Raw genomic sequence first — 25,852 nt, 5'->3', positions numbered from 1 at the left:
CCACAGTCCTTCAGCCCTGTGCCATCACACTGGGGGTGCAACCACCTGTTTCTTGGTCCATCCTACAAGATGGTGAGCCTTACGAGCTCAAGGACTGTCTTGCCCACTATTGTATTCCCAGGGGCTGGCATACTGTAGGTAAATAAGCCTCTCATTCCCCTGCAGATATCAGAGGAGACTGCAGGAGTGAACTTACTCAACTCAGGCCTGGAAGCCAACACTCCAACCCAACAAAGGCCTGTGATTGATTATTGGCCAAAAGCTACTCAGAGGAGAAGTAAGAGGACTGACTAACCTCTTTTCCCATTTCTGTTTAATAAAGCAAGGAGAAAACTTTCTCAGTAGAAAAACCGCACTTGGATTAAAAAGAAAAAATTGAAAAAACTGTCCCTTCTCAGTTCAATGAATGCGTAAACTGCAGAAAACACACCCCTGGGAAGTGCAGACCTGTCTTGGAGGGGAAATGTTGGGGGACAGGCAGAGGGGTCTTAGTACCAGCAAGGTGAACCTCTAGGTCATTTCCCACCGGCTGGAGAAGTGTCCTCAGAATCTAGATCAATGACATCCCACAGGAGCAGCCCTGAGCTGGGAGGCAGGATGCCTGGGTCCGTCTGGCCTCAGCACAGCTGCCACTGGATGGAGACCCTAGAAAGCCCGTGCTTCCCAGCTCTATGATGAGCTTGAATCCGCAGCGCCCAAGTATGCAACTTACTCTCGCCCCGTCCTGGTGAGGAGGAAGGTGGAGGTGGTCTCTGCAGGCCCATGGGGTGGAGCGGCAGCTGCAGTGGCCAGGGTCGGGGGTGGGCTGATTGTCGCGCCATGGGGGAGCTGCTCAGAAAGCTGCTTTCGCCCCTTGAACTCTGAGCCAGGGACCACTAGGGAAGCAGAAAAGGGCCAGAGTGAGTTCACACAGAGAGGACCCTTGAAGTGAGAACCTGTGCGGGTGGAAGGGTGCTGGGGGTGAAGAGATGGGGCCTGGCTGAGGTCACGAATGAAGCTCCTACTGAGGTCGATGACCCTCAAAACAGGAAGAAGATGTGGTTTTTGCTGGGAGCAAAGCGGGCCTGCAGAGCTGTTTATAACTAGATTTCCCTCCACCATCCACCATTTCGGCATCAGATCCAAGTCTCCAGGGCCTTACCCCTGCAAAGAGCCCCCTGCTCCTCCACGAGGGCCCCCAGACCCTGTGCATCACCAGGGTGCTCTGGGACTGGCTTCGGAGCCTCCACCTCCCTCTGAAATTAGTCACACCTTTGCCTGTGTGCATGTTTCTTGGGGGAGCATTCAAAACTTTAACTAGCCTCTCAAAGGGATGGGTGACCAGAGGTTACAAACCACTCATCTGGCCCACGCATTAAAACAATGAGCCCTTGGAAGACTAATCAGCAATATACAAAGGAACAAACTATTGATTCATGGAGCAATCTAGATGAACCTCCAGAAAAGGATGCTGAGTGAAAAAGAAGCCAATCCCAAAAGGTTACATATTATACGATTCCATTTCTATAACATTCTTGAAATGACAAAATTACATAAATGGAGAACAGATTAGTGGTTACCAGGAGTTAAGGAGGGGGTGATTGTGTCTATAAAAGGGCAACATGAGGGACCCTGAGACAGTGGAAATGTTCTGTGTCTTGACTGAATCCATGTCAATATCTGGTTGTGACATTGCTCTGGGGTTTTACAAGATATTATTATTGGGAAAAACTGGGGGAAGGATCTCTGTGTATTATTTCCTACAACTGCATGTGACTCTTTAATTAATTAAACTTTTAACTAAAGTTAAATTTAAAATTTTTAAATGGTGAACCTTAAGAGGCAAAGCTAATCTGAGAGCAGTGGTTACCTTTGGGAGGTGTGGGAGTGACTGGGAAGGGCTGGAGGGGGGTCTGGGCTTCTAATCGTGTTGAGTTTCTTGGTCTGTGGCACTTCGAGAAAATTCATCAATTTATATTCTTTCCTGTATGTTTTATTTCAATAAAAAGTTCACATGCATTTTTTAAAGGTAAAAAATGAAATCACGGATTTTATAGACACAGTGTTCATGACACGGTGTTTAGTGAAAAAAAGGAGGTTACTGGGACTTCCCTGGTGGTCCAGTGGTAAAGAATCCACCTTCCAGTGCAGGGACGTGGGTTTGATCCCTGGTCGGGGAACTAAGATCCCACATGCCGGGGGGCAACTAAGCCTACGCGCCACAACTACTGAGTTCATGCGCCTCAATGAGAGAGCCCGCGTGCCGCAAACTACAGAGCTCACATGCTCTGGAACCCACGCGCCACAACTAGGGAGAAGCCCACGCCGCAACGAAGATGCTGTGTGCTGCAACTAAGATCCGATGCAGCCCCCCCCCCAAAAAAAAGGAGGTTATTAAACATTCATGTAGAATATCCCATTTCCGTTTTAAGTATTTGTAAATAAACACACACATATTGACAAAGAAAACAGCTATAGGTTCTACACCAAAATGTCAGCAGTGATGGTTTTTAGCTTATTTTTTCTTTTGTTCCCCTTTGTCCACCTTACCTGCAATTTCAAATTTTCCTACAATGAACCTGTAAGATATTTTGCATCTAAAAGGTAATGCAAGTTTTCTTATGCATTTGATTTTTTTAACCCATGCAATCCAGCCACCCCCAGGTTCTGGCCAACCCAGATGCATCCACTCACCCATCTCAGCCGCCAGTGCCCGCTCCAGGCAGAAGCTGGGGGCCCTCTGCCCGAGAGGACTGTCCTGGCCAGGTGGGGGCCTCTGGGCTCGGCTCCTGGGTATGATGGGCTCAGAGGCTCTTCTGGGTACCGGAAGACCCCTGGTCTGGCGGTGGGAGGTTGCATCTCGGGGCACAGATGGAGTGAAAGACTGGGCTAATGTCCCTCGGGTGCTGGGATACCATGGAGGGAGAGACACGCTGAGGTCACACAGAAGGAGGCCACAGCCCGAGACCCTCCACATGCTAAACCATGAACTCCTGGCCTTTGGGACTTGGCACCCCTGGCAGTACAGTATTTCTGAGGATGCACGCCCATTATACATGCATTTTCTTTATAAACTGCAGAACTGCACATCTGCCTACTCACACAAAATTATAAAGCTCAACTTAGTTTTTAGATAATATACAAAGAAATAAAATGTGTAATCCTTCTTTCCCAGGCAGCCCTGGGTAGCCCGAGGGGCCTGCATCCAGCTTTGGAGACTATCACTCTCCCTGGTGGCTCTGTCACGCCACTCTCCCTACAGACCTTATTCATTCACCATTTCATCATTCATTTGCTCAACAAATATTTATTTCCCAGTCTGTCGATGATTGGCGGAGTGACACTGGGCAAGTCGTTTTCCCTTTCTGAACCTTAGTTCCCCTCTATCAATAAGATAGGGGAAATGAACCATCCTTCGGGGGATGAAGTGTGGGCTCTGAGAACGCCCAGGCCATCTGTCCCTGTTCTGAGCTCACAGGCACTCTGATTCTCAGGCTATCTCAGGTGTGTACACTGATGGGGTCCCCGGGATACCTGATCTGGGAGAACCGGTGCTCTGGGGTCTGAGTGAGGGGCGACACTCTGCTGGTTTCTGAGCCCACAAAGCCACTGTCTGTCTCGGGGGATGCCATCCAGGGCTCCTGAAAGAGACAGCGTCCCTTTAAATCGGAGAAATGCACTTGAGGCACCCTTCCCAAGTCCTGGCCTGGGCCTTACATTCCAGAGGCTCACAGACAGGGAGGCTGGCCCAGCTCCCAACAGCCAGGCCCAGGGTGTGAGGGTCCTGCAGCACGAGCACCCAGCCAACCTCAGGGACTCCACACTCCGAGAAGACCCTGAGCAAGTCTCGCTTCCCTGAGGAGTGGGAGCCAGGGGCCTTGGGAGAGATACTGAGAGATATCCTGAGTTGAGAATAGAAAGAGGAGAAACGTCCCGTGGCGGGAACGGGATTCTCATGTCCACACGGCTTCCGGGCTGGGCCTGGAACACCATGGTCCTACCTGACTGCAGAAATGCCCGGGCCTGATGAATTGGGAAAATAAACTTGATCAAATATGCACACCTCCGACATACTGCATCTAATGCAAGGTGCAAAGATGGCCAACAGAGAGACATGGGTGCCTGCCCTCAATGAGTTCATGGCCTGATGAAATGGGAAAATAAACTTGATCAAATATGCACACCTCCGACATACTGCATCTAATGCAAGGTGCAAAGATGGCCAACAGAGAGACACGGGTGCCTGCCCTCAATGAGTTCATGGTCGAGTACAGACTCCTTACCATGGGCTCATTAGGACTACAAGTGTGTGTGTGTGTGTGTGTGTGTGTGTACACACATGCATACGTATGTGTTTTTCTATGGGAGGATCCATCACGTAAGTCACATTTCCACAGAGATTTGTGATTCCTGCAAATCGCAAGCTCTCAGAGGAGAAAGGGGAGCTCCTGGCGGAGGGACTGGGGTGTGGGGAGCTATGGCACAAGCCCTGAATGTTGGGCAGGATTGTGACTGGCAAGGGCAGGAGCAGCAGGCATTCTGAGCAAAGGCTGGAGGCAGGAGGCTCCAGGAGATGCAGGGAATGGCCCTGAGGCTCTCAGCCCATGCCCCGTGCAGACGCATACCTCCAGGTGGGGCCCGCCAGCTCCACACAGAGACTTCGGTGGAAGGCGCTCAGAGATGCCACTTCCCTCTAGGCTGGTCAGACTGCTCTGGTGGGACTCCGCAGACTTGGTGCCCTGAGGTGGGGGGGGCCTGCTTGGGCCTGAAGGAGCTGCCTCAGCTTTGTCCAGGCCCTGCAGGTGCCTGCCTCTGGCCACGGATGCGTGGAAGTCTGCTGGCTTCACAGACGCCATCTGCTCCACGTTTTCCCTGGCAGGGAAGGAGAGGCACGCTGGCCCTGAGTCCTGGCATGGGCTGGGCAGCCCTGTCCCGGTAGCCACACAGTCTAGGGCACAAGCTCTGGAGTCAGGAACCGCTGCGTGCCCACCCGGGTTCTGCCACCCTCTTGCTGTGTGACCTTGGGCAAGGCACCTCCCCTCTCTGAACCTCAATTTTCTCAACTGTAAAATGGGGATGCCTACAAAACCCACCCTATACACTGCAGCAGAAATAGTGTGGAAAGAGATGCGCTAAAGCATCCTTTCCCAGGCTTCTGGAATTGCCTTCCATCTTCGCCCTTCCAGACATTTCCATCAACTTCAGTCTACTCAGAAAGACTTTATGTCACTGTTATAAACAGAAGACCAGTATTTCGTGTTACAAATAGAAACTAACTTTGCAAATAAATACAAGGGACATGAAAACAGTATTTTCATAGTCTAGATAGATCCTGTTGCCTAGTAAAGGCTCTGGGCCTGAGGCCTGCTTGTTTTCTCTCTCTCTTTCTCTCTTTTTAAAGGAAGATCAAGAGAGGCACTGAAGACATAATAGCCCCAACTGAGATTTCTCCTTGATGTACATGGAATGTCTGAGACTGAGAAGGAGAGTAATGGTATTTAAAGCTGCATCTGTCCTACCAGAAACCTCGTCCCACAACACCCCATCATTTCAAATGCTATCAATGGTATATGTTGCACGTTTTAGACAGACACTGAGCTACAGGTCAGGAAGGCCGTTTCTAAACTGTCTAGCTCACTATGACAATTTCCACCCCTGCCCTGCGGTTTCTGAGCTGGTGTGGGACAAGCGGGGAAGGCTCATTGACATACTCGAGGGGGCCCCCGTGACTTCTCTCAGCCTGTGCTGGGGGCTCTCTGGTGGGGAGCCTGGTGGCTGCTGCTTTTCCTGAAGCTAAAGCTGGCCCCTCAGCTTCCTCCTCCTCCTCCAGCCTCAGGGCTTCCGGGAGAGACTTCACACTGAGGTACCTGCAGAAGAACACAGAGGGGCGTGACTTCTGCCCAGCAGGGCCAGCAAGATCGCACCACTGGACCCACCACCCTGGCCTCACTCCTGGTGGGCACTCACCGCTCTAGGAGGCCGTGGAAATCCTGCTCCACCTGCAGCTCCTTGTGCCCAAGCGGGGTCTGGAGGCCCAGTGGCCTGTCCTCTACTTCATTGCTGGTAGCGCTCAGATCCAAGTTCACGTGCAATGGGTGGGGGCCGGTGTTGATGGCGTCGAGCTGAGGCCAGAAAGGAGGAGGGGCAGAGATTCAGCAGACATCTGAGACCACCGTTTAAGGACCCACCTTATGCCAGGCTCATGCTGGGTGTCAAAGAGTAAGAAATAGGTTAGGTTCACTAACCTATCATCCTCTTATGTGTGCAAAAGTAGGGACTGGGTCATTCGATCTTCGATACTGACTGCTATTGATTGAGCCCCTGCTACGTGCCAGGCGCTGTACAGACATCACTTCACAACAATCCCACCAGTACCTAGGTTATTACAACCCATTTTACAGACAGGTAACTGAGGCTCAAATGATTTGCCTAAAGTCACACAGAAGTGAGGGGCAGAGGCTAGATTTGAACCCAGATTTCCATTCCAACATGGACACCCAGCCGCTCAAAACACCTTCACCATGGGAGCAGCGGAGCCCCTCAAGATGATTGTCTCTCATGGGGCTGTGACGTGGGCTAGACGGAATTCTACAAAGCCCCTTCCAGGTACAGCCCTTCTCAGGTGTCGCCACCTCTGTGAATAGTCCTCAAATCCACCCAGGACTAAAAGTTAGAAGCCTGGAGGTCATCGTTTGCTCCTTTCCTCTCATCACCAATCCAAGTCCAGTCAAATGTACCTTCTAAACCTCTCTCAAGTCCATGCACGTCTCTCCATCTGCCCCGCCACCTTCCCGCTTCTGACCTACCTGCAAATTCTCTGGTATCTTCTCCTGCTGAAAAACCCAGCAGAGTTTAAGACCATCCCCTTGAGGTGACCCACACACGTACATCCTGAGGCCCCTGCCTGCCTCCCCAGTCTCCTCCCCTCCGCTGCCTGTCTCCCCTGCCTCTTAGACAACTGCCCCCCTCAGGGTCCATACTCTAACCACAGGCCCTTTGCACAGGCTGTTTTTCCTGCCAGATGGCTTTTCTGCACCTAGTAATTCCTCCTCACCCTCAGATGTCATTTAAACATTACTTCCTCAAGGAAATTTCTCTGACCCCCTAAACTCAGATATGTGACCCTGTTATCTACTCTCGTAGAACCTCACAATTCTCCTTCTGAGCACTGATCAAAATTATAATTAAGTAACTGGGTAACTAGTTCAACTAGACAGAAAACTCCATGAGGGTACAGGCCACCTATTATTTCAGTTGTTTTCTACTGAATTCCCACCATGTGTCATGAGTCTTGGTACATGGTACAAACTTCTCAGATATGTCATGAAGAAGTTAATGAATGGAGAAAACAGTGAATGAAGGAACAGTCCAATACGGTTGGGCAAAGAGGTACCTCAGGGCAGAGGGTCTGGATGGCGGGCGTGGGGGCTTGCTCCAAAGGAGGGGGCAGGCCCGTTGGCTGTTCGGGGGAGGGCATGGCTGGGGAGCTGTCCAGAGCCAAGTCTGACCCGGCTGGCTCAGGTTCCTGCTGGTTCTGGTCTATGTGGTCCTTCAGCTCATCCAGGCGAATGCCCAGCTGGAATATCTCTGCCTCCAGCTCCCTGGAACGAGGAAACATCACGCAGTTCTGGGAGGCTGTGCTTCAGAGCAGAGGCCCCAGAGATGCCCATGGAGAGTGCATCTGACATCATAATTTAGATTATGTGGAGAGCAAAATCAACAAGGTGAAAGTGGACGCCACTGGGAATAAGGAGGCCTCAGCCTGAGTCCCCTTCTGCCACCATCTGGCTGCAGGAGCTTGAGTCAATCCCTTCCCCCTCTGGCCTCAGTTTCCCCATTGTCTGATGAGGGGCTTTAACTCTTATCTCCAAGGTCACTTCTCATTGAAGGGAGTTCAAAAAGGACACATATCTCAGCCTTCAAGTATCCCCCATCTGGACATGTTGTTAATTGGGATAGGATTTCTCCCTGTTCCCCTAGTGTGTGAATTATGAGGACAAACTGTCCCCCTCCTGGTGGGAACCCAGGGCCTGACCCATCTGTCCTTGGAGGCCTCTCTCCCCAGCATGTACCTGCCGGGATCAAATCTCCCGGGCGTCCCCGTGGAGCCGGCAAGCTGCTGGGCCAGGTGCTGCTCCCTGCAGGCCTTCAGATACTCCTCCTCCAAGGCCGCGTGGGCAGCCTTTAGCTGCTGGAAGACCTGAAACCAGACAGGCCAGGAAGACTTGAGTGCCCAGCCCCCGTGGGCTCCATCCTTGCAGACACAGTGGACGAGACAGCTCTTGGGGGAGGGGAGGGGCATGGGACTCTGGGACTGTGGAGGTCTCCGGGCCCTGGAATATCTGGAAGGCTGGGGTTGGTACCCTCTGGAGCCTGCTCACTCTGGTCAATCTCCCTGCCATCAGATTGGTATGGCAGAGGCATGGCTTAGAGCACTGGCACCAGCCTCAGAGGGTACCAGTCCTTCCTGGGTAGACCTACAAGAACCCAATGTTCCGTGATGGTCATAGTGTCAAATGTGCTATCACTGGGCTTCCCTGGTGGCGCAGTGGTTGAGAGTCCGCCTGCCGATGCAGGGGACATGGGTTCGTGCCCCGGTCCGGGAGGATCCCACATGCTGCGGAGCGGCTGGGCCCGTGAGCCATGGCCGCTGAGCCTGCGCATCCGGAGCCTGTGCTCCGCAACGGGAGAGGCCACAACAGTGAGAGGCCCGCGTACCGCAAAAGAAAAAAAAAAATGCTATCACTATATCCCCATAAGGACCTAGTACTTGAGAGACCTTAGATCCTCATCCTCGATTCTCAAAACAGTGGATTTTGGAACATTAGGCATTCTTTTCCCAAATCCTTATAGACTATCACAACAGATGGTATTATCACCACCGTCATACTCTTGATAATGATAACTAACATTTATGAGCATTGCGGCTCTGTCTAAAGCCCTTTGCATTATTCATTTAACCCTCAACATAACCCTAATGAGAGGGGTAATTTATCATCTTCATTTAAACAGGATGAAAGTACAGCACAGAGAGATTACTTAAGTCAGTGAAGGTCACACAGTGAGTGACCAAGTTGTAGAGTCGGGATATGAACCCAGGCCCTCTAGCTCCAGAGCTCATGGTCTCAACGATTATGCTAGGTCCCCACAGTAAACATGAGAGTAGCTAACTCATGGGAGGTTAAAACTATGGGAGGTGGGCTCATTTTCCCTGGCTTTTTATCATCCTCATCTCACTCATCCTATGCTGACGATAGGCTGAGGCCAAGGACAACCTAGAGTCCAGCCCCCAGTCAAACTTTATCTTCCAACAGCTCTCGATCTCCCTGCATATGGGGGAATCAGGAGAGGGGGAAGAAAAAGAATGGTTTTGATTTTCAAGGTCCTTGATCATCCACTCAGTGAGATAATACAATCCATATCACATTTTGTAATTGGAGAATGTGTGTAACATCTATATAGTAACATAATACTTTGTAACATAATATTAACAGTAAAAACTATCAAACCAAGTGCGTTGCATTTGCCCTACTCACCCTCCCTCAGCTCCTCTCCCACCCCACTCTGCGCCTTGAGCATCAGCTGGGCTCCTGACCTGCTGGTTTCCCCTGGGGCCTGTCTAGGGGAGGCATCTATTAGAGGTCACAGCGTGGGAGGAAAGAGACCTGGGAGGGAACTGCTCCGGGCAGGTGCTAGTCCCTGGGCTTCCCTGTCCCTGGTCGGGCTCCCTGAGGCTGCTGCCCACACCCCAGCTAATAGTCCCTTCACCGATCCTTACACCCGCAGCTTTGAGAGTTCCATCTGCTCCTTGTTGGGACCCTGGCTGATGCATCAGAAATCTAAATTTTATACATGACCACAGTTATCTAGAAATACCAGAGCCCAGAAGGAAATAAGCCAATAATGGTTAGATTAGGGGTTTCTTTCCCTTTCCCCCCCAGTTTTCAAATTTTAGCAATTACTTTTATAATAAGGAAAATTATAAAAAGAAAAGGCCTTTTCCTGGTTGCCGACAGGCAATATAATCCATGGGAAGCTGTGCAGGGCAACGATTAAGACCCTGGACTTGGGAATCAGACAGACCTGGGTCTGGGCTGTGCCGTCTACTGGCTGTGTGGCCTTCCAGCTGCCTCTGTGGGCTTCAGTTCATCCCAGTTAAATGGGGGTGATGACTGTAACTGCCTTGCCGGGTTTTTATGGAGATAAAATGAAATAATGTACATCAGGGCTTACCACAGTGCCTGGCACAACAGCGTCTTTGCTTAATAAATGGTGACTATTGTGATATAATGATCATTATCATGGAAAGCTAATCAGGGGCTGTTTGTTCTAAAAGGAGACACAATGTCTGGGATTCTCTGGTCTGTCTTGCAGCAAACGAGGCTTCAGAGCCTGTGCCATGGGAGACAGAGCAGCTGTCTGGCAGCTCCAAGGGCATCTCTCTTTTTTTTTTTTTTTTGCGGTACGCGGGCCTCTCACTGTTGTGGCCTCCCCCGTTGTGGGGCACAGGCTCCGGACGCGCAGGCCCAGCAGCCATGGCTCACGGGCCCAGCCGCTCCGCGGCATGTGGGATCTTCCCGGACCGGGACACGAACCCATGTCCCCTGCATCGGCAGGCGGACTCTCAACCACTGCGCCACCAGGGAAGCCCCCCAAGGGCATCTCTTGAAGTGGGCAGTACCTTGAGTTGGTCCTGGGGTGTCAGCTGTCCTGCTTGTAGCAGTTCTACAAAGGACTCCACCTGGGAATTGGAAAGGAAAGGAAACACACTCCATTAATCCAGACTCAGAAGGTAAGTCCTACAGACTCCCACACTTAGCCACAGTCACACTTTGGAGCGGAGAGCTGGGCCCTGCCTTGCGATGTGGGTTTTCTGACAAGCACGGAGAGGCGCGTGCCAGAAAAGCTCCACCACTGGCCTTGGCCATGGCAGCCTTGGGAAAAATCAAAGTGGAACCTCCAGGAATTTATCGACAGCAAAGCGCACTTACTCCTGTGCATGAAACCTACGGCAGCATGGTGGGTGTAGGGCAACAGGAAACAGTCTGAATGCCTATCTGTGGAACGGTATGCAGCCATCCAGAAGATGAAGGCACATATGTGGGTTCTCATGTGTAAATGCCTCCAAGACCTACTTTTCAGCATCAAATCAAGGTACAGGACAGTGCTTATGGTAGGCTACCATCTGTATAAGATACGGAGAGAACAAAGAAGGAAAAATACAAACACAGTTGCTTATGTATTATAAACTATCTCTAGAAGGTATATTATAAACTATCTCTAGAAGGATGCAAGAGACTAAAATATTAATTGCTTCTAGGGAGGAGAACTGGGTGGTGGGCGGGTACAAAGATGGGAGGAAGGTCTTCTACTATATGTATCCTCTGAACTTTGAACAAAGTGAATTTATTGCCTACCCGGAAATATTCAAATTTGGGACATTAAAAAAGTCAAGGTACATTATAGTGTACATACTCATGTGCCCATTTCTATAAATGCACGTGTGTGCATTAAACATTTTGCATGAAGCAGAAGGGCCAGAGTGGAAGAAAAGATTTCACTGTATATATTCTTTGCCCTGTGTGAGGGTCTTTACCATGGGTATCTATTACTGTTACAAAAATTTTTTTAATTAGGAAAAAAAAAGGCAAAGACAATTTGGAGATTTCTAGCATTTCTAGGAAAGCTCTAGATCAGTGCCAAAATATAATATAGAAATTTACCTAATATAATTACATTATATAATTTATATAACATAAAATAGAAATGTAATGCAAGCTGCATATGTAATTTAAAACTTTCCAGGAGCCATACTAAAAATGTGAAAAGACACAAGTGAATTAATTTTAATAATATATTTTATAAACCTAAAATATTATTATTATTTTTGTGTGTGTGTGTGCGGTACGCAGGCCTCTCACTGTTGTGGCCTCTCCCGCTGCGGAGCACAGGATCCAGACGTGCAGGCTCAGTGGCCATGGCTCACGGGCCCAGCCGCTCCACGGCATATGGGATCTTCCCGGACCAGGGCACGAACCCGTGTCCCCTGCAACGGCAGGTGGACTCTCAACCACTGCGCCACCAGGGAAGCCCTATATTCTTTTTGTTGCACAAAGTCTTTGAAATCCAGTATGTGTTTTACACTTACAGAACGTCTCAATTTGGAGTGGCCACATGTCAAGTACTCACTAGCCACCTGACCAGTGGCTCCTGTATGGACACGGCAGCCTGGATCATTAGGGGTCAGCTGGTGCCCCATATTTTGCTCAATGTGGTGACCTTGGCTTTGCTTTACTTTAGAGCACACAGGACAAGGAGAAACATCTCTCCAGTTACAGGACCCAGAATGGCGGCGATAAAAAGGAATAAAGTTCATGCTGCTACAACAAGGATGAGCCTTGAAAACATTATGCTAAGTGAAAGAAGCCAGACACAAAAGGACAAATGTTACATGAATCCATTTATAGGAAATGTCCAAAATAGGTAAACCCAAAGAGACGGAAAGTAGATGAACAGCTGCCAGGGCCTGGGGGGAAGGGGAATGGGGGAGTGACTGCTTAATGCATACGCAGTTCCTTAGTGGGTGATGAAAATGTTCTAAACTTGATTGTGTTGATGGCTGCACAACTGTGAATATACTAAAAGCCACTGAAGCATTAACTTTAAATGACTGAATTGTATGTTATGTGAATTATACCTCAATAAAGATGTTACAAAAAAGAAAGAAGGAAAGGAAGGAAGGAAGGGAAGAAAGAATGGTGGTGTTTCTTTGAAAGAGTTTGTTTTATGGACATGGTGATGTAACTATTGCATTTCCCTTTCTGCACTGACAACTAGGAAGCTCAAAACCAAATGTGAATCTGATAAAGCATTCAGTGTCCAGCAGAACATTTTGTTTATTCACTTCTCCCTAAGTTCCTTTTACTTTTTTCCTATCCCTACTTCCCCCCGCTTTGCCCCAGTTTCCTCACTTCCGTTTTCAGAATGTGGTTACAACGCATGTATTTTCTAAGCTGCTTTAAAGTACTTTTGGAATAAGGCCAAGTGTATAGTTATAAACAGACCTGCAAACAATTCATAGTTATTTGGATGAAAATATAAAGGCCCCTTGAGAAGTGACTGAGGATTGATTTCCAACACGAAAGGAACTAAGGAAGTGAGGTGGTCTATCCTAAAGGGGAGAAGGTAGAGGTTCCATAACCCTTCCAGAATCCTGAAAAAGCAGACAGTCTCCCCCAGAAGTGAAACCGGAGATAGTTTTAAGCACAATTAGGGAGAGTTTGATGAGACACAATGCCAAAAAGGGAGTTAAATCTAGCACTGGGTGACAAGGAGGAGGCTGGAGCCAGGAGGTCTCTAAAGCCAGGGTCAGGGAGGCTCTGTTTCCAAGTTAACTCCAGCAGGGGAATAATGAGCGAGCCTCATAGACAGCCCCTCATCCAAGCGGGCAGAGGCTCTGCTTTCTCCAGGTGAGTGCCATCTCTCGTGGGCAAAGCTGGGGTTCCACTCACCTTGGCCAGGAACCGACTGGCACGAGAAGTCAGCTCCTGGGCCTGCTCCGCTGAGGGCTGGTCCTGGGCGATGCCCGGGTCCTCCGGAAGCCACCCTAGGGCGGGTGTGCTGGGGTACGAGGAGGGGTTCAGGTCTCCTTCAGCTGATGGCCACCCTGGAATATACAACCACTAAATGCTGGGGCCAAGAACAGTCCTTCCTGGGGCTGAGAGACAGCTGCTGAACCTCAAATCCACCACCTCCATCCTCGAATGAAAGCTCAGCCGTCTCACGATCGTGCCATCTTCACACATCGACCTGAGGAAGGGGCCTGGGCAGTGTTGTCCCCATTTATAGGAGAGAACAAGGTGTGGATCAGCCCCGGATGACACAGCTAGAGCCAAGCCAGGCCTCTGGGTTTCCAGTCAATAGTGTGGGCTCCAACTCAGAAAGATGTGGGTTCAAATCCCGACCCTCCCCCATAGCAGTGTGACCTTTAACATGTCCTCACCTCTCTGAGCCCTGGTCTCCTTGACTGTCAGTGGGGTAACACCAGTGGGGACCTCACCAGGTGAGGGCTCTACAGTGACGATGCTCTTTGTCACACAACTCGTCCGAGATCACACAGCTGCTAGGTGGCAGAGCTAGGCCTTCGCCCAGGCTGCTCTGGCTCAAAGCAGACACGTTCTACGTCTCCATTTGACCTCTTCAAGTCACAGGGCCCAGAGAGGGGCCTCAGCTCCCTCCCTCCCCTGGCCTGAAGCCAGCGCCACCCCAGGGTGAACCAAGTGTCCCTAGAGCAGGGTCACAACAGAGGAGCCCTTCAGCCACATCTCCTCTCCCAGACTCACCTGAAGCCTCAGAGGTCTGCAGGCCCTTGGCGGGGCCTGGCCACCGCTCTACAGAGTGGGGCTGTGGGATGGTGAAGGACAAGACCTTGGTTCCCTGGGGCATCGTCCCTGTGTGGATGCTGTGGCTGGGCTGGGGCGGGTCCAAGTACAGGTTCACCTTTAAGGGAGGAGAGGCACAGCAGAGCCAAGGGTTGGGGCAAACCCACCCAGAAGGCCTCACCTTCATTCACGCCATCATTCAGGCGCTCAACGAACATGGCTTTGTATAATAAATAATACCTTTGAGTGGAACCCTTGGGTGGGGGCCAAACACTGGGCCAAGGGCTTACATATCCTTTCATTCTCTCTTTATGGCAGTCCTGAGAGGGAGGGACCATATGCCTATCTTACAGAAGAGGGAACTGAGACTCAGAGAGATTGAGTCACTTACTCAAAATCTCCAGCTGAAAAATCCTTGGGCTGGGATTATAACTCTGCTTTGACCCCAAAGTCTACGGTTTTCCATATTAATAATTTTATTAATAATATCTGTTATAATATATCATAATAATATTGTGATCAATCTAATATTTAACATAGAACAAGTATAATTATATTACAGTGATATAATAATTAATATTTGTTATTAATAAAAATATTTCCAATAATTATCATTACATTGATAATAACAGCAATTAATGACTGTTTGAATGAATGAGTCAATCAACAAGTAAAGGAATGATCTCTCAGTTGTAGCAGATCTCCAACATTTGAGGATGGATTTCATATGGTAAATAGTCTAGTGTTTGGGAGAGAAGTAGAGAGCCAGGGAGATGGCCAAGGAAGACCTTCTGAAGTTAAAGACCCAAGTGGTTTAAAGCAGGGGTTGGCAACTATGGTCTGTTTTAGTGAACAAGGTTTTAGTGAACACAGCCATGCTCGCTTGCTTTTGTATCGTCTGTGGTTGCTTTCATCCTGTAACAGCCGAGATGAGTTGTTACCATGGAGAATATATGGCCCACAAAGCTGAAAATATTCACTATCTGGCCCTCTACAGAGAAAGTTTGCTGATCTCTGGCTTAGCGCGTGAGCTCTGCAGTGCCTGGGTTCACACTCAGGCTCTACCACCACCCTCCTTTGAGTGCTAGAGCAGCTGACTGAACTCACCTGTCTGTGCACAAAGTGAGTGCTCATTAAATAGCAGCCACCACCCTCACATTCGTCATCATCGATATTATAACTATTACCATCACCATCATCACCACTATCACCATCATCACCACCATCACCATCACCATCATCATCACCATTGTCATGTATGTGGCCATCATGGAGGCAGGTCCCTAAAAAAGCTACTCTCCTATGTTGCCTCAGTGTCCCCTGGTCCTCACGACGTCAGGCAGCTTATCTTACTGCCCTCTGCTACCCTAAGGTCAGGAGTGGGCCGTTCAGGGTGGGCTCCCAGGCCCACAGAAGGCAGCCTCTCCCTGCTTAAGCTGCTCTTCACGTTCTGGCTGTGGCAGGAAAATCTATTCCAAAGTGAGGGACAATGGCCCAGCCGTGGCTGGGCCCCTGCTGCCTCCCCCCCTCTTTCAGGCCCAGCCTCTGATGAGAACAAAGCTGGATTTTAATAATCCCCTTGGCCATCTGCTCAGGCCCGCCTGTGGGGACTGGCCCACCAGCACCCCTCTCTCCTCCCAAGGTGACCCAAATCTGGGGGAGGCCCGGTCCTCCCGCCTTCTCCCCCTGCCCCACCCATCGGCCAGCCCCAGCCCGGGCCCACCAAAGGCCCAACCTGGGGGAGCAACAGGAACAAACTGCTCTCAGCACCTCTGTTTGCACAGAGGGACCAAAGGTCCGTGCAGAGGCCCGGGAAGCGGGGAGCTGGGGTGAGTGTGGGTTTGCCGAGCTGCTCAGGCTTGTCCCTCCTGGACGCTTCTCTGGACACAGGCAGGACCCACCCCCAGGGCCCCCGTTTAAACCAGGGTGTCCCACGGTGCTCCCTGAGGCTGGACTGGCTCCCTCAAGGGCGTTAAGCAGGGAAGGGTAGACGAGTGCGGGAAACACTGGGTTAAATAACTGACTAATCTCAGCACAGATGGGTTCCTCACAGCCTTTAAAATGCTAATGGGCTTTATGAATGGGGCGGGGAGTGGAGAGACTAGGAAATGCTTCCCCAACTCCTCCAAACACACAAACCTCCCTCGCGCCTCTCCTCCCTCCCCCCAATCCTTACCCTCCCCTCCCCCTCCCCCTTCCACTCCCAGCCTCACCTCCACCAGGTGGCCATCAGAACACACACTTTAGGAAAGGCAGTTTTATGTCATCCCCCCTGATTCTTTCTGGGGTAATTTCCGGTCTCAGCCCCTCCAGATCCCCCTACAGCTGAGGTGGGGGACAGCAGCTGGAGGGAGGTGGCAACACAGCTGCGAATGCAGGACACCCCCATAAACTCTGGCCCTAAGCTAGTCACTGAGCAGTGACTCCTGACCAGCCCTGGCTCCCTGCCCGCACCCCAGACGGGATCCAGTAGTGCCCCCCGGCCCGGCCCTGGAACTCCCTGGTCAGCCTCCCCAGTGGGAGAGCTCACAATCATTTAGTCTGGCTCTGTTAAACCTAAAAAAATAAATAAACTGTTAAACCTGAAAAAAAAAAAAAAAAAAAAAAAAGGTGGGCTGTGGGCTACTGGGCTCAAACCCCAGCTCTGGCACCTACTTGTTGAGTGATCTTGGGCAAATTCCTTAACCTCTGTGCCTCAGTTTCCCCCATGGTAAATGACTGAGGACAGTGGTCTGTAAACATCATGTATTACTATTGATATTAACACTGTAACATCATCATTCTGCCTTGTCATGCCTCTGCCACATACCCATTGCCAGGGCCCGAGCTGGGTACACCCAGGCACGGGGAAAATAGTGCCCACTCTGGAACCAGGCAAACATAGTTTAATCCCTCACTTTTAATCCCTTACAAGCCGTGGGATGTTGAGCAAACCACTCCACCTGGCTGAGCCTCAGTCTCCTCTTGTGAAGAGGATCAAATGAGATGACTCTGGCAGTGTACTCAGCCTGGGGCCTGGTACCTTTTTACTGCTCAGCAAATGCCAGTCTCCTTCCCCTGGTCCCCACCCACTGCTGCTGCCCTAGAGCCAGGCCTGGCCTGGGTGTTTAGGGCCACATCCCCAGCCTGGGGTCCAGCCCTCCCGCTGGGGGCTCTGAGCAGAGTGCAGCGGGCCCCGGGGAGGTCACATCAGCCAGCTCAGCCTGGGGGAGCATTACCGCTTCCGTCTCTGTGAACTGGGCTCCCTGGCAAGGGCTCTGAGTAGGAAGCTGCTCTGGGGTTTCCCGAACCTTCGGGGGTAGAGTCTACAGAGCTCCGGACACAGTGAGAAGCCCGGCTGGAATCTCGGCTCCCTCAGGCTCTGTGGAGCCCGGCAAGGCCCCTCCCCACTCAGGCTGCACGTCCTCCTCAGCCCTGTCTGTACTGCTTCCCAGGGCGCGGAGAGGATCGTCGTGCTTCCGGAAGAGTCCAGCTTACCTGTGCTCACCCTTCTCTTGAGGAGAACCCTCAGGCCAAGGAGTCCTTTTTCCAGAAAGCAAGACCAGGTGAGCTAGTGCTGAACCATTCCTGGCCTCTCCAACCTCTCCTCCTTTGCCCCCTCACACACGCAGGGGTCTGGGTCACCAGCCAGGCCGGTGTAAGTGCACGTGGTGAGTCCCCACTGGGACAGGGGAGTGTCCAGGAGACGCACACAGCTGTGCCCCCATGGTGTCCCCCTGCCCGGCACGCATGGGCACCCAGTGAACACCTTCATATTAATACTATTAATCATAATAATATTCCGTAACTCTTAGGAAGTACTTGCCAGGTGCCAGGTACATACTTTTCCATACACGAACTCATGCCTTTAAATAAGTAAAGCGGGAAGGAAGCAAAGGAGGGAGGGAGGAGATATTCCCAGCCTCTGACCCTGACCTTGACCTTCGGCAACCTATGCCCCTCCTGGGGTCCTGATTCTCCAACCTGTGAGACAGGGGAGCTGAGGATTTGGACCCCATGACCAGTTCCTTTCTCCTCGGACCTTCTAGGAGCCTGCGGCCATGAAAATGTGGCTTCCCCGGAGAGGATGCCTCACCAAGCCCTCTACTACCCCCATCCCTTTGGCCCCTGAAACTGCCTCAGAGAGGTGGAAGAAGCCTTAAGACATGGGGTGGGGGGGGCGGGGAGGAAGGGGAGCCCGTTGGCCCCTAGGAGGCCCGATTAACCCCCTTTTACAGTTGTGCCCAAGGAGGCCAGGCTGGAAAGGAGCTGCCTGTGTCAGGAGGTGGGTATGGGGACGCGGAAGTCCTGCTCCTAGAACAGGGCCCCTTGGTTTCCTCATCGTGGCTGCCTCGGCGACACTTCACAAAAGAAGCGTCGCTAGATGGTGGAGAGGAGCGGCCTGGCAGGGGCAGGGGTCTCGGAGCGTGACGGGGACAGCCCGGGTGGGGGGGTGGTGTGGGTCGTGAGAGGGAGGGTCTGCATCTCTGCACCCCACCTCCCGCCCCTCCCCCGCTGCTGCCTGATGGGGCAAGAGGCGGGGAGAGGTAAGCAGGAAACCAGGAGGGGCTGTGAGAGCCCCACTTCCTGCCTCACCTCAGAAAAGGGGAAGGTCCCAAGTGCAGAATTCAGCTTCCCCTAGAGGGGGTGGATTTCCCCACCCCGCCTCCCCCAGCCCCACACTAGACATTCAGTGAGGAGAGAAGCTGTGGGTGAGAAGCTGGGGGAGGAGAAAGGCAAAGGTGTGATCTGGCAAGTATCAGCCTCAGGGGTTGAGCAGAAATTCTGTGCTACTCCCTTGGGGCTCGAGAGCCCAAGTAACTTCCTTAAGGTCACACAGCTAGTCAGTAATGGAACCCGGAGTTGTGCCCAGGTGGTCTCACTCCAGAGCTCATCTAGAAGGAGAGAGCTTCTGGTGAAAGCTCCTGGGCACCCTGGATTCCAGCATTCAAGGACTCAAAGTTCATCAACAGTAAAGGAGATTGAGGCTGGAGAGGGCAAGGTCACTGCCCCCCGGTCACAGAGCGACCTTGTGGTAGAACAAGGAAGGACCGGGTTCCTCTATCCCCAGGGTCTCCCGAGCGCCCCCCTCCATCCCACCGGGCCCAGTACCTTGGCTCCGAGGCGCAGCTGGTCGATGGTGTTCTCAGCCTCAGCGTACTTGGTAAGGAGCTTGTGGTAGTCCTCCTGCAGGGGATGGGGGTATGCAGTGAGGTCACACACCAGGCCCCTCACTGTGAGACCCCTCGCAGGGAACCCATTCCCCAAAGGGGGCCTCTGGGTGCCTCGGGGTGAAGGAGCTCTGTAGTGGTGGTTCAGCAGACCCCTTCAGGCTCACGTGGAATACAGACCCCCATGGCCAAATTCTGGGGGGTCGGAGGTGGCAGGACAACTCCGTCACCATCGCTTCTTCTACATCCCTGACAGTGAGTCAGGGATGGGGGCCTTTGGGCTGGTTCGCCTCGATACATAACCGTAGCTACTTGCTTATTTGTCCGAATTCCCTGCCCTCATCTGTCTTCTCCACTGCTCTGTTCCCAGGAATTAAGTAATATGTGCTTAATGAGTATTTTTTAATGGCTGATTGAATCATCTAAGCGTCTGGAAGTAGAAGACTTGAAAATCACGGTTGCCTTTACTCAGAGTCCCTATTTGCCATAAACAAAACCGAAGAGCTTCTTAAAACAAGTCATTACAGGGGAAAAGCAAGAACAAGTGTCACTGGTCGCCTTTGAAGGAGGCCAGGGAACTGACGCAGTGTTCTGAACACTGGTAATTAGAAGGGCAGAATCAAGCGTTTCTCCTGTCTTTCCCATGTGAACGAGGCCTTGGTAACCAAATAGTTGATGGGGGCAAGTTTCACTTTATAGAAGATTTCCTGCAAATAAATGCAGAAGGAATGCTAGCATTAGGATACTACCACTCTGTCCCCCGACATGAAAGCCTGGATCAAGGCAACGACCATCAGGGGTCCTTAACACCACAAATGAGAGACCAGCAGGCAGTTTACACCTCCTGAAGGCACCACCTATGATGGGCTCTTGCCAAAAAACATCCCTACGGGAACAGAGCTCACGATCTGGGGGGAAATAAACAGACGACGACAACTCGAAAACGCCTCTGCCTCTAACTGGGCAAAACACAGGACACAGAGAAGACAACGCGACACATGAAGAAATATCAGAGAGTGTATCAGCAAACCCCAAAGTGTGGGAGACTCTACAGGACAGAAACCGGTTTCCTTAACAAATAAATTACAAGGAAGAAAGAGGTTTGACAAAGAACGCAAACAGAAAGGCAGGGTGGGGAGGTGGTGCGCAGAGACTTGAAAAGGCACATCGACCGCATACAATATCTGAGCCGCGTTTGGATCCTGATTCGAACAAACCAAAATAAACAAGCCATTTATGAGACAGAGTGGGAGACGTGAACACTGACTGGACGTTGGTTGATATTAAGGAATTGGTGTTAAGTTTTAGGTATGCTGAGAGTATGGTTATCTTTAAGAGAGGTTCCTTATCTTTAGACACACACGCTAAAATATTTGGGGGTAAATGATTTGAAGCCTGAAATTTCCTTCAGAATACTCCAGTAGGGTGATAGGAGGAACAGGTGAGGCCATAGATGAAAAAGGTTGCCAGGGGCTGGGCGATGGGTCCATGGGGGTTCGTTATACTATTTTCTCTCTTGTATATGTTTTGAGTTTTTCATAGAAGGAGTTAAAAACAAACAAACACGGCCTACCCTTGCAGCATGAGTGCAATCACTGCTTTTTTGAGCCAAGGGCTTGGGACTGTCCTCATCGCAGGGGACCCCTGGCCGAGCCCCAAGGCCCCCCACCCCAACCAGCCTCCACCCCAGACCAACAGGTGCCTTGGTGTAGAAATGAGTCGGGCTTACCTGGAGCTGATGGACCAGCTTGGTGGCCTGTTCGGGCGTCTGAAATTCTCGGGGTACCCTGGTGGTGGGGTGAGTAGGAGGAGGGTCCTCTCCCGGGCAGACTTCTCCGCTGCTTGACAGCAACTCCCGCACAATCTCGGCAGGTGACTTGAAGATCAGTGGCCTGGCAGGGCCCTCAGGCAGCCTGCTGTGGTTCCTGGCTTTGGGGGGGCGGTAACTGTCATCTTTGGGGAACTTCACCCGGGGTCCCACCTTGGAGAAATCAGGGAGCGGGTAGTTCAGTCGACCCTGGCCGTACTTGGGGGCATCAGAAGATGAGTGACCAGCCAGAGTGGCTCCCGGCCTGGGCGGCGGCCTGTCCTGTCGAGCTGACCTAGGTGGAGGCTTCAGGGGGCTGATGGAGCCGGTGAATCGGGAAGGGAGAGGCTTAGGTGATATCCGTGTCCGCTTCCAGGACTGGTCCCCGGGCTGAGGGCAGGAGAGGCTGGTGGTTTCTCTCCTCCATCTATCTGCAGGACACTGGACGCTCTGGGCTGGAGGGGCTGAGGACTCCTGGAATTCCGTGGCCGTCAGCAGAGTAACGCTTCCTCCAGTTCTATCGTTTGGGTTTAGGAGGTGGTGGCTGGAGCTCTGGGGTGACGTTTCTGCCAGGGCAGCGGGTGGGGGGACATCAGTCTCTCCTTCCCAGGTAGAATCCAGACTGCCACTGGGGTTGAGGTTCACAGTTCCACTGCTCCATGACCTGGCAGAGCTGAGGTCCACAGTTGGGTTGACCTCAGAATGTTCTCGAAGTTTGTCTCCACTGGCTTGTTCGTCAGAAGCCACCCAGCCTGTGGGTTGACCCCAGCCCAGAGCCATGGGGCTGGTGTTCCCATTGCCCCCCGAGCTGAGATCAGTCTCATACCCCAACCTTGGGGAGCTCTCTCCAGCTTCCTGGACCTCAGCACCTCCCAGGGCCTCATCTGGCTCCTCTTCAGTCATGTCCAGTTGAGGAACCTGCTGCGGGGGCCAGTTGAGTGGCAAGTTGGAACTCTCTGGGCTGTCCACATCCTCTGCTTCAAACTCTGGAAAGACAGGTCGTTGCTTAGTATACACCAGGTCTGGACTCACTGCGTCACGTGACCTAGGCCATCTCACCCCTCTGGGCTTTCATTTCCTCATCACATGGTGACGGCCAGAAGCCCAGCAATCTCCCCATAGGGCCAAATGCTTTTCGAACACCTCCTCTGGTTGTCTCAAAGGTCCTCCAAACTCAGTCCTCAACCTGGTTGTCCCCCTAGCGCTTCCTGTCTCAGCAAATGGAAACATCATCCCACCCAGCTGCACAAACCAGAAACCTGGGAGGCATCTTTGCCATCTCCCTCCCCTTATCCCCGCAATCCAATCTGTCACCTGGTCCTGTCCCCATTACCTCCTATGGTGCCCTCAAACTCACCTGCTGCTCTAGAGTCCAGAACCACCAGGTTTGCCCAAGTCTACATCCTCTCTTGCCTGGACCACCGCAGCAGCCACCTCATCATCTCAATCCTCACTCTTATTCTCCATATGAAAACTCTTCACTGTCTTGCTGTTGTTCCCAGGAGAGAGCTGAACCTTTATATGGTCCTAAGGTCCCTGTCTCCACCCCCCATTAGCTCTCCTGCTCCATCTCTTTCCATGGTTCCCCTCAGTCTCTCCCTACTCTAGCCATGCCACATCCTCTCCTACCACAGGGCCTTTGCACATGCTGATCCCTCTGCTAGGGTCCTCTCTCCCTTTGTCTAGGTAACTCCTATTTGTCCTTCATACATTAACTCAACCTTGACCGCATCAAGGAAGTCTTCTCTGATCTCTCTAACTTAGGTCAAAAGCTCTCTTTTATAGGCTTTCATATGACTGAATACCTCTACTTTGAAATATGTATGACAGCTGTAGTTTTCCATTTATTTATGGGATTTTTTCATTAATATTTTCCTCCCCCACTACACCGTAGGCTTCATGAGGGCAAGGATGCTCTGTTTTTATTTATTATTGTATTTGCAGAGGAGGTGCTCAATATTTGTTGACTGAAAAGAAAGAAGGAAAGAAGGAAGGAGGACAGTAAGGTATGCAAAGCTCCCAGAAAATGGATAGTTGTTATAATTATTAGATTGTAAGTGCTCAGGAAATATCCATTCATCCATCCCACTCACCCATCCACCCACTCACCCATCCAACACCCACTCACCCATTGATCCAACCATCCATCCTGTCAATCGTCCATCCATCCACCCACTCACCCATCCATCACCCACTCACCTATCCATCCAGCTATCACTTATCCATCCAGCTATCCATCCACCTATCTGCCTATCCACCTACCCATTCATTCATCCATCTGTGCATCATCCGTGCAGTCAGTGCTTACGGAGCACCTCCTCTGTCCTAGACCCTGTGTCAGCCTCTGGCACAGATCCAAAGTTTCATGAGATACAGTCTGGGTACCACCAAGCACAGACTCTCTGCTCTGGCCAGATGCACCTTTGTCATAATCCTTATAGCACTCTTTGCTTCCCCATGCTCTTTCCCCTACCCTTGGCACCTCTACATCTTTCATCTCCTTAAAATCTCCTTCAGCGAGTCTCCCTCGTTTACAGCAGCGCACTTGAAGCCCAGAGAGGTTAAGTAACTTGCCAAAGATCATGCAGTGGTTCAGAGCAGTCCTGGACTTAGAAGCAAGGTCCCAGCTATTCAGGCAAGTTAGTCTCTGCCTATGGGCGTCATGCAGTGGGATGAAGAGATCGGGCTTTGGAACCGGGCAGACCTGGCTTCAATCCTGGCTCTTCTGATCCCTCACAGGGCACCATGAACAAGTAGCTGACCTCTGTGGCAATCTTTACTCTATCTGGAGGCTATTCTCTCCTACCTGGAAGAAGGTGGTGAGGAAAGATGGAGATATGGCTTGCGCCCTGCCCAGCCCTTTGCCTGGCACACAGTAAGGGCACAGGACATGGTAGCAGCTGTTACATTACAGCAGGGGGTTACCATGTGACCTCAGGAAGAGATGCCTCTGCCCTTTCATCCCAGTGCATCCCTGTCACCATTCCCTAAGGACAGCTCGGAAATGGCTCCTGAGCGGGTAGCTGTGGGCAAACCCCACTTTAAACAGACCTGGCATGAGGAACTTGGGGTCACTGCACAATCTACTATCAGCCTGACGGCTTCTCTAACATCTACGGGGGCCTGCCTGATCCCAGGATCCTAAGACAGGGGTGTTTCATTCATATTCAAATGCAATAATCACTATGTAATCAAGCTCAAAGGTGTTATTACTCCCATTTCACAGATGGGGAAACCAAGATTCAGAGAGGAGAAGGGACTTGTTGAGCCAAGCTAGGAATTTAGTCTCAGTTGTTCTTGATGCAAAGAAAACAGTTATTTTAGAAAACAAGGGAAGCCATCATTCTCATTGCTAGTTGAGATTTAAAAAAATCGTAGAAATGGGTAGAACCCCTTCACCAAGCAATTTAAAATATCAACGTTATTATCAAATTAAGTGTGCAAAGATATACTAATGACATATCCCTGCACTATTTATAATAGCAAAAACTGAGAAACTACCTAAATGCCCAGCAGTAAGAGGACTGGCCCAACAAATTACAGCATATCCACACCACGGAATTCCTAAGCAGACATTAGAAATGACTTGTGGAAGAATATTTGATAAGCTGGGAAAGCGTTCATGTCTATTAAGTTACAAAAAAGCAAGTTACGATAAAGTATGTAGAATACTGTTGCATATTCATACTACATTTATATATACACACACACATATGAAAGAGAGCAGCTATCTGGATAATAAGTAATTTTTAGCTCTTTCTCCTTTGGCTTATATTTTCTGATTTTTCTGCAATGAACAGTACTGTTTATATAATTTAAATCTTAAAAAAATTTTAAATTGTAGGCTTCGTAGATTTTAACTTAAGAAAATTTGGAAACTCTCTCTATTCCTGCCTCCCGCCAGAAGGGGGGAATGTTTGGGGGACACCACTGTGGGATTGCAGGGGAGTCAGTCTCACCCTCTTCTGCAGACTCTCCTGATTCAGGATCTGGGGGCCCATCAGGCTGTGAGTCCGGGCCCCTCCACTCCAGCGGCTGCAGGCACTGCTGGGCCAGGCGGAAGTCCTCCAGGAGCTCAGGGCTGGTGGCGCTGGGAAAGGGCGCCTCTTCTACCAAGCTGCATGTGCCACTCCCATCAGCATCCTTTCCCTTTCCAGCCCAGGCCCAGCGCCTCCGCCGGGGCCCCTTTCCCAGGCCTGACTCGGCCCAGTGGACCTCCGTCTCGGAGCTGGCCATTGGGCCTGGCCTGAGTTTCACCTGGGCCCCTTCATCTTCAGGAGGTGGAGCTGCCCCTATGGGCACCAGAGTTCCCGCTGGCTCCTCTCAGCATCAGCCATCCTGCCTGTGGCCTGTCGGGGACACAATCAAATGGAGAGCATTAATCCTTGAATTCCCTCCTTTCTTCAGAAGCAGAAATTACCAGCAGGAACTCTGGAGTCAGAAGCCCTGGTTCAGCTCCTGGCTCCACCCCTTTGAAGTTGCATGACCTTGGCCAAGTCACTCCACCTTGGATTTCTTCATCAGTAAAACTGGGG

At 51.1% G+C, this 25,852-nt stretch overlaps 1 protein-coding gene across 1 annotated transcript in view; it reads right to left on the bottom strand.

Moving 5' to 3' along the window:
• Positions 1-25,589, bottom strand: part of AKNA (AT-hook transcription factor) — a gene marked incomplete at its 3' end in the record, with an annotated part of 37,760 nt that extends 12,171 nt beyond the window's left edge. Inside the window, exons 1-14 of the mRNA XM_079706181.1 lie at positions 25,277-25,589; positions 21,240-22,303; positions 19,452-19,526; positions 14,322-14,478; positions 13,491-13,645; positions 10,661-10,720; positions 8,052-8,179; positions 7,373-7,580; positions 5,947-6,101; positions 5,691-5,846; positions 4,605-4,851; positions 3,514-3,620; positions 2,674-2,885; positions 713-875 (exon numbers count right to left, since the gene is read on the bottom strand). Coding sequence (XP_079562307.1) covers positions 713-875; positions 2,674-2,885; positions 3,514-3,620; positions 4,605-4,851; positions 5,691-5,846; positions 5,947-6,101; positions 7,373-7,580; positions 8,052-8,179; positions 10,661-10,720; positions 13,491-13,645; positions 14,322-14,478; positions 19,452-19,526; positions 21,240-22,303; positions 25,277-25,553 — 3,164 coding nt within the window. The 5' untranslated portion in view covers positions 25,554-25,589. The remainder of the gene's footprint in view (positions 1-712; positions 876-2,673; positions 2,886-3,513; positions 3,621-4,604; positions 4,852-5,690; positions 5,847-5,946; positions 6,102-7,372; positions 7,581-8,051; positions 8,180-10,660; positions 10,721-13,490; positions 13,646-14,321; positions 14,479-19,451; positions 19,527-21,239; positions 22,304-25,276) is intronic.
• Positions 25,590-25,852: the final 263 nt, after the last annotated feature.

This window comes from Hyperoodon ampullatus, assembly GCF_949752795.1.
Source record: "Hyperoodon ampullatus genome assembly, chromosome: 6".
Taxonomy (NCBI): Eukaryota; Metazoa; Chordata; class Mammalia; order Artiodactyla; family Ziphiidae; genus Hyperoodon; species Hyperoodon ampullatus.
Note: the sequence above shows the minus strand (reverse complement) of the source record. Positions and strands in the feature narration are given on the sequence as shown.